The following is an 8,306-nucleotide window of genomic DNA, read 5'->3' on the forward strand; positions in this document are numbered from 1 at the left end:
GCTCCTTAACATCACAGCTATGTCGAATTATCGCACCCAGATAACTCCATACCAGTGAACCGGTTTGTAACTCCGCTTCATATCGTACCTGAATGGTACTTTTTAGCATATTATGCGGTGTTTAAAAGTAATCCCATCCAAACCGGTGGTTTGTTAGTATTTATGTTATCAACATGTCAATGAAATATCAACAACGATGAAACTTATTTGGTTAACATAACAACATAGAAGGTAAAGCTGGATTACGTTCAAACTTTACACTGGATACGTTTCAATGTTAACTTACTAAATACCATGGGAGCGAAGAGAATCTAATATGTAACTCCGTTCATGGAAATCAAAAGAGCTTTCACGCTATCTCTAGTGCCTGTCGAGTCGCTCAAGGAAGATTTGATCCTGTATATGATTTAAGGGATGTAAAGGTGCTCAGGGTCTAACCGTCGGGCCATCTGGATCCTCATATTCAAAGATAATTCTATTTAAGAAAGTTTTAGATAAACGACATGTGAAGAGTCGGACCAACTTTCACGCACGACGATAATTACCCGACAAGGATTTACCTACCTTTGGACCGTCATAATACAGCCGCCGTTTACATTTTACTGCACCGGGCAGGGATTATATACTATACCTCTACAGTGGTATTAGCAGTATCTAGTGTTGATGTACAACAGACGCTCTCCTTGTTCCACTACCTAACCATAATCTATTGTTCCAGATATTAAGGAATGTACGCTTCATATAACTACACAACGTTATGCCAAGAAGGATACCAGATTACCCTGATTATCTTTGTTATATTAATACATGGTGTTCAATTGGTTCTATATCCACAATAGTTATCATCTTAACTATGCTCTGCATTAAGTATAGTGGTATCCAGCGTATATTTGAAAAACCAACATTTGTATACAAGCTGTACGAATATCATGACATTCACTTTGGTAGTCGCCTTCTTAATGTTAGTCTGTACGGAATACTTAGGACTATCTCTTATATTAATGATAATGCATTTGGTAATGGACTTTTCATCTTAACTGGTATACATTTTAGCCATGTTATTGTTGGAGCTATCCTTGTATTCTTCACTCAAAGTATCTATAGTTCTTTAGTTACTTACATGCCTACAAGCTCTATAATGCTAAGCAAATCTAAAGGTATGTTATGCAAGATCTTTACAGAACCATTCACTATTTTATATCTACACTTTGTAGAAACCATGTGGATATTAATCCACATTACATTCTATCTCTAAATCATATAACGGTCGTAAGGTACGCCGGGGATAACAGGTCAGATAATATTGGGAGTTCTAATCCTCGGATTGTATCAGCACCTCCATGTCGGCTCATTACTCCCTTGTTATTGAACAAGATTCAGTTAGGAACGCTAGTTCACCGTCAGATGTAATACGTGAGCTGGGTTAAGAACGTCTGGAGACAGTTTGTTCCCTATCTACCATATTATCTAATTGGTTTAATTTTCTTACAAACGGCTTTTGGTTTGATTGAATTATCGCACCCAGATAACTCCATACCAGTGAACCGGTTTGTAACTCCGCTTCATATCGTACCTGAATGGTACTTTTTAGCATATTATGCGGTGTTAAAAGTAATCCCATCCAAAACCGGTGGTTTGTTAGTATTTATGTTATCAACATGTCAATGAAATATCAACAACGATGAAACTTATTTGGTTAACATAACAACATAGAAGGTAAAGCTGGATTACGTTCAAACTTTACACTGGATACGTTTCAATGTTAACTTACTAAATACCATGGGAGCGAAGAGAATCTAATATGTAACTCCGTTCATGGAAATCAAAAGAGCTTTCACGCTATCTCTAGTGCCTGTCGAGTCGCTCAAGGAAGATTTGATCCTGTATATGATTTAAGGGATGTAAAGGTGCTCAGGGTCTAACCGTCGGGCCATCTGGATCCTCATATTCAAAGATAATTCTATTTAAGAAAGTTTTAGATAAACGACATGTGAAGAGTCGGACCAACTTTCACGCACGACGATAATTACCCGACAAGGATTTACCTACCTTTGGACCGTCATAATACAGCCGCCGTTTACATTTTACTGCACCGGGCAGGGATTATATACTATACCTCTACAGTGGTATTAGCAGTATCTAGTGTTGATGTACAACAGACGCTCTCCTTGTTCCACTACCTAACCATAATCTATTGTTCCAGATATTAAGGAATGTACGCTTCATATAACTACACAACGTTATGCCAAGAAGGATACCAGATTACCCTGATTATCTTTGTTATATTAATACATGGTGTTCAATTGGTTCTATATCCACAATAGTTATCATCTTAACTATGCTCTGCTAATGCACTTAACATGATGGTCATGAAAAGCACAAGAGAACTTGGATCCGGTAAACAAAGACCTTCAAGATCTAAACCAGTAGTCCAACTCGTAGTATATACTCCCCAGAAAAAGCTGATAAATAATCCTGTCTCAGAGATGATAACTCCAAGTACGATGCTACTGATTAGACTAGCATCTGAGTAGTAGTTTTCTCTCGCTGTTAAGATGAGTGAGAACAAGAATCCATATATTACGCCTAGAACATAACCGATGTGGAATAATCTTAATGTAGTAGGATATTGAAATCCAACACTTTTAGCTGTCTTAAGCAGTCCAGTGGGGTGGTGGTGTACTGCAATCATAAAGAACTTGGTTGTCTGTATCTCATAACCGGAGTCATCTTCAGTATTCTAGGAACTATAATGTCTTTGTTTATTCGATTTGAGTGAACACATAAGATCATCGAATTTAACGGTATGCTCCTGAAAGTAACGGTACAAGCTGTAAACAAAGGACTCCTTAACTTAAACTGAGGAGTCAAGTAGGTACAAACCGTACAAGGATTAATTATGTCCATCTGTGCATCTAAGTTGAGACTATCGGTTATATATTTTAGACGCTAACTTCCCGGCTAAACATCCCTTTTCTTTGAAACACACTTCCCTTCTCGCCGTTAGCATGATCTCAAAGTACCAGAAGCCATGTGATCTATATAGTATAACGGGACATTAGACCGAACCTGCGATAGATAAATATATCTTGGATGATTGTATATTAGCGGCTAAATGTCAATCAAACATGCGAATTTTAGGTTTTCCATGAAATCTATTTGGAAGAAGAGGCTTGATAGTACTACCGTAAGTACATAATATACAGTCCCAGCAGTAGCGGTTAAACTATAGAAGAGTCGAGTATTATCCATGCATACCAGGCGTAAAAAGCGTTCATCCAGTTACTAAACAGGTGCCAGGCCAACAAGAATCCGATCCGTGTATTCCGTACAGACTAACATTAAGAAGGCGACTACCAAAGTGAATGTCATGATATTCGTACAGCTTGTATACAAATGTTGGTTTTTCAAATATACGCTGGATACCACTATACTTAATGCAGAGCATAGTTAAGATGATAACTATTGTGGATATAGAACCAATTGAACACCATGTATTAATATAACAAAGATAATCAGGGTAATCTGGTATCCTTCTTGGCATAACGTTGAAACCAAGTATATGCATAGGGATGAAAATTAATAAGATACTACCTAAGAAGACTACAAACCAGATGCTTAAATATGGAGAAGCACCGGTATTTACATGGAATAGATTTACAGTATCTCCGAACATATCTCTGCTATAGAAGATAAAGCCACATATAGTAGCTAGTACTGCACCAAGAGATAATACGAAATGGAAATGAGCTACAATATAGTATGTATCATGTAGGGCAATATCCATACCAGCGTTACCCATAACTACACCTGTAGTACCACCTAGAGTAAACAATAGGATAAAACTAAGAGCAGCCCATAGATCTACAGTTCTTGTAGTTGTATGGCTAGCCATATAGGTACCTAACCAGTTGAAAATCTTAGTACCGGTAGGAATTGCAATCATAATAGTCATAGCAGAGAAATAAGCTCTGGTATCTACCTCTAGACCGACTGTCATCATATGATGTGCCCATACTAAGGAACCTAGAATAGAAATACAACCCATAGCTAAGATCATAGATTGTCCACCGAAGACAGATCTAGCAGCATACATAGATAATGTCTGCGAGACTACACCAAAAGCAGGTAAAATTAGAATGTATACCTCTGGATGTCCGAAGAACCAGAATAGATGTTGATAAAGTACACTATCACCAGAATACATAGAATCATAAAATTCAGTGTTTACGTGTAGATCAAGAAGGATCATAACTAATCCACCAGTAAGAATAGGTAGAGTGAAGACTAACATAAGGGCAGTAAATATGATAGCCCAGATATATAGAATATAGTTCTTAGCACCAGCATTAGAACCCATGAAGACGCAAGTACCAAGGAAGTTAATAGAACTTAAAATACTACTAATTCCTAGTACTGCAAGACCTCCGATAATCCAATCAGTTGCCTCTGGATTTAACACCATCAAGCTAGTACTTAGTGGAGGATACATTGTCCAACCAAGACCACTACCAAACTCGGAACAAATACTTTGAGTTAACAACACAGAACCTAATGGTACTAGAAAATAGGAGATCGCGTTAGTTCTTGGGAAAACGACTTCCGAACCACCAATATATATTGGTACAAAGAAGTTACCATCCTCCGTACAAAGCAGGCATTAAGAACATAAAGATCATAGCTAGGCCATGTATCGTTATTATCACATTATAAGTAGCTATCGTCTCTGTACAAATGATCCGCGATCCAGAACTGTATAACTCAAATCGAATAAACAAAGACATTATAGTTCCTAGAATACTGAAGATGACTCCGGTTATGAGATACAGACAACCAAGTTCTTTATGATTGCAGTACACCACCACCCCACTGGACTGCTTAAGACAGCTAAAAGTGTTGGATTTCAATATCACGGTAATCATGTTTGCTTGGAAGCTGGAAGACGGAATCGTTATTAAGCGCCAGGTAGTCCTGGACACTGAATCCATGAGCGTGAACATTGGATGTCACCATGGTTATAGTTACGGTACATATATAAAATCTACAGTACGATTTGAGATTTGTTACGTGACGAGCGGTGTGTTTAAGACTAGTTTACATGCGCTCATTTTAATATGTAGTTATTTAACGAAGTTCTATTGTGCTAGCATGGTTTCGAGAACACACCAAATTTCCATGAGTCTATTCCGGGCACACCTCGTCTTTTATCGGTGTGCTCTCAATCTAAATTCATCTTATAACTTTGGTTTCTTAGTTGCAATTACCTTTGTACTCCAAATAATTACAGGTATCACTTTAGCGTTCCGATATACTTCTGAAGCATCTTGTGCATTTGCTAGTGTTCAACATCTAGTTAGAGAGGTAGCAGCAGGATGGGAATTTAGGATGTTGCATGCAACAACTGCTTCTTTCGTCTTCTTGTGTATCTTAATACACATGTCTCGAGGTATGTATAACTCCAGCTATAGTTATTTAACTACTGCTTGGATGTCTGGTTTAGTTTTATATCTACTTACTATAGCCACTGCTTTCCTCGGTTATGTACTACCATGGGGACAGATGAGTTTCTGGGGTGCTACAGTCATTACTAATCTCCTTTCTCCAATACCATATTTAGTACCTTGGTTACTCGGTGGATACTATGTATCTGATGTAACATTAAAACGATTCTTTGTATTGCACTTTATATTACCTTTTGTAGGTTGCATTCTAATTGTTTACACATCTTCTATTTACATTTAAATGGTTCTAGTAACCCTGCAGGTATTGATTCCGCACTTAAAGTAGCCTTCTATCCTCATATGTTAATGACCGATGCTAAATGTCTATCCTATCTAATTGGTTTAATTTTCTTACAAACGGCTTTTGGTTTGATTGAATTATCGCACCCAGATAACTCCATACCAGTGAACCGGTTTGTAACTCCGCTTCATATCGTACCTGAATGGTACTTTTTAGCATATTATGCGGTGTTAAAAGTAATCCCATCCAAAACCGGTGGTTTGTTAGTATTTATGTCCTCTCTCATTAACTTAGCTCTTTTATCTGAAATTCGAGCTTTGAATACTCGAATGTTGATACGACAACATTTTATGACTCGAAATGTAGTCAGTGGATGGGTAATTATTTGGGTATACAGTATGATCTTCTTGATTATTATTGGTAGTGCTATTCCACAAGCGACTTATATCTTATATGGTAGATTAGCTACTATCGTATATCTTACTACCGGATTGGTTCTATGCTTATACTAAATCAATAGTTATAATGACTACAGCTTCCAAGCAAACATGATTACCGTGATATTGAAATCCAACACTTTTAGCTGTCTTAAGCAGTCCAGTGGGGTGGTGGTGTACTGCAATCATAAAGAACTTGGTTGTCTATCTCATAACCGGAGTCATCTTCAGTATTCTAGGAACTATAATGTCTTTGTTTATTCGATTTGAGTGAACACATAAGATCATCGAATTTAACGGTATGCTCCTGAAAGTAACGGTACAAGCTGTAAACAAAGGACTCCTTAACTTAAACTGAGGAGTCAAGTAGGTACAAACCGTACAAGGATTAATTATGTCCATCTGTGCATCTAAGTTGAGACTATCGGTTATATATTTTAGACGCTAACTTCCCGGCTAAACTTTGACTTATTAAAACCAGCCTGGGATCATAAAAGTACTATGTATGGTAAGATTGAGCGTGGACTATCGAATGAAACAATGTGCTCCAACGCTAGTCTAAGTCTCTAACATACCTTTTACCTACAACTGTACGGAACGTAACAAACCTCCAGGCAAAGAACTTGGTATTCTGTTCTAATTCCCCGTGGTAAACACAGTCAACGAATGGCGGAAGGAGCATTCATATGTTATGCAGTGTCTTAGGAGAGATACTCTAGATTTAGCATTCATTTCTACAGCTACGGTAACTGTTGTGTTTAAATAGCGGTTAACCTTTCCTTTTCCTTACGTACTCAGGGCATGCAATACCAATCAGATAACAACTGAAGCTAGACTCCATGTTACACTTACTAAAATGGGATTCCTAGGTTGATATAAACTACCTTTTTCTGGGGAGTATATACTACGAGTTGGACTACTGGTTTAGATCTTGAAGGTCTTTGTTTACCGGATCCAAGTTCTCTTGTGCTTTTCATGACCATCATGTTAAGTGCATTAGCAGAGCATAGTTAAGATGATAACTATTGTGGATATAGAACCAATTGAACACCATGTATTAATATAACAAAGATAATCAGGGTAATCTGGTATCCTTCTTGGCATAACGTTGAAACCAAGTATATGCATAGGGATGAAAATTAATAAGATACTACCTAAGAAGACTACAAACCAGATGCTTAAATATGGAGAAGCACCGGTATTTACATGGAATAGATTTACAGTATCTCCGAACATATCTCTGCTATAGAAGATAAAGCCACATATAGTAGCTAGTACTGCACCAAGAGATAATACGAAATGGAAATGAGCTACAATATAGTATGTATCATGTAGGGCAATATCCATACCAGCGTTACCCATAACTACACCTGTAGTACCACCTAGAGTAAACAATAGGATAAAAACTAAGAGCAGCCCATAGATCTACAGTTCTTTGTAGTTGTATGGCTAGCCATATAGGTACCTAACCAGTTGAAAATCTTAGTACCGGTAGGAATTGCAAATCATAATAGTCATAGCAGAGAAATAAGCTCTGGTATCTACCTCTAGACCGACTGTCATCATATGATGTGCCCATACTAAGGAACCTAGAATAGAAATACAACCCATAGCTAAGATCATAGATTGTCCACCGAAGACAGATCTAGCAGCATACATAGATTGTCTGCGAGACTACACCAAAAGCAGGTAAAATTAGAATGTATACCTCTGGATGTCCGAAGAACCAGAATAGATGTTGATAAAGTACACTATCACCAGAATACATAGAATCATAAAATTCAGTGTTTACGTGTAGATCAAGAAGGATCATAACTAATCCACCAGTAAGAATAGGTAGAGTGAAGACTAACATAAGGGCAGTAATATGATAGCCCAGATATATAGAATATAGTTCTTAGCACCAGCATTAGAACCCATGAAGACGCAAGTACCAAGGAAGTTAATAGAACTTAAAATACTACTAATTCCTAGTACTGCAAGACCTCCGATAATCCAATCAGTTGCCTCTGGATTTAACACCATCAAGCTAGTACTTAGTGGAGGATACATTGTCCAACCAAGACCACTACCAAACTCGGAACAAATACTTTGAGTTAACAACACAGAACCTAATGGTACTAGAAA

At 37.6% G+C, this 8,306-nt stretch overlaps 2 protein-coding genes across 2 annotated transcripts; one reads left to right on the forward strand and one right to left on the reverse strand.

The window, feature by feature from the left end:
• Nucleotides 1–853: 853 nt before the first annotated feature.
• On the forward strand, nt 854–1,668 carry BESB_022110 (putative apocytochrome b; the record flags this gene model as incomplete). The annotated part of the gene is made up of 2 exons (XM_029360913.1): nt 854–969; nt 1,419–1,668. 2 exons carry the CDS (start codon nt 854–856, stop codon nt 1,666–1,668), a joined length of 366 nt encoding a protein of 121 aa, XP_029214737.1.
• A 664-nt stretch (nt 1,669–2,332) lies between these two features.
• Nucleotides 2,333–2,692, reverse strand: BESB_022120 (uncharacterized protein; the record flags this gene model as incomplete). Its single annotated transcript, XM_029360914.1, has 1 exon — nt 2,333–2,692. The coding sequence occupies one exon, from the start codon at nt 2,690–2,692 to the stop codon at nt 2,333–2,335; it is 360 nt and encodes a 119-aa protein (XP_029214738.1).
• Between the last annotated feature and the right edge of the window lie 5,614 nt (nt 2,693–8,306).

This window comes from Besnoitia besnoiti (genome assembly GCF_002563875.1).
Source record: "Besnoitia besnoiti strain Bb-Ger1 chromosome Unknown contig00125, whole genome shotgun sequence".
Classification (NCBI taxonomy): Eukaryota; Apicomplexa; class Conoidasida; order Eucoccidiorida; family Sarcocystidae; genus Besnoitia; species Besnoitia besnoiti.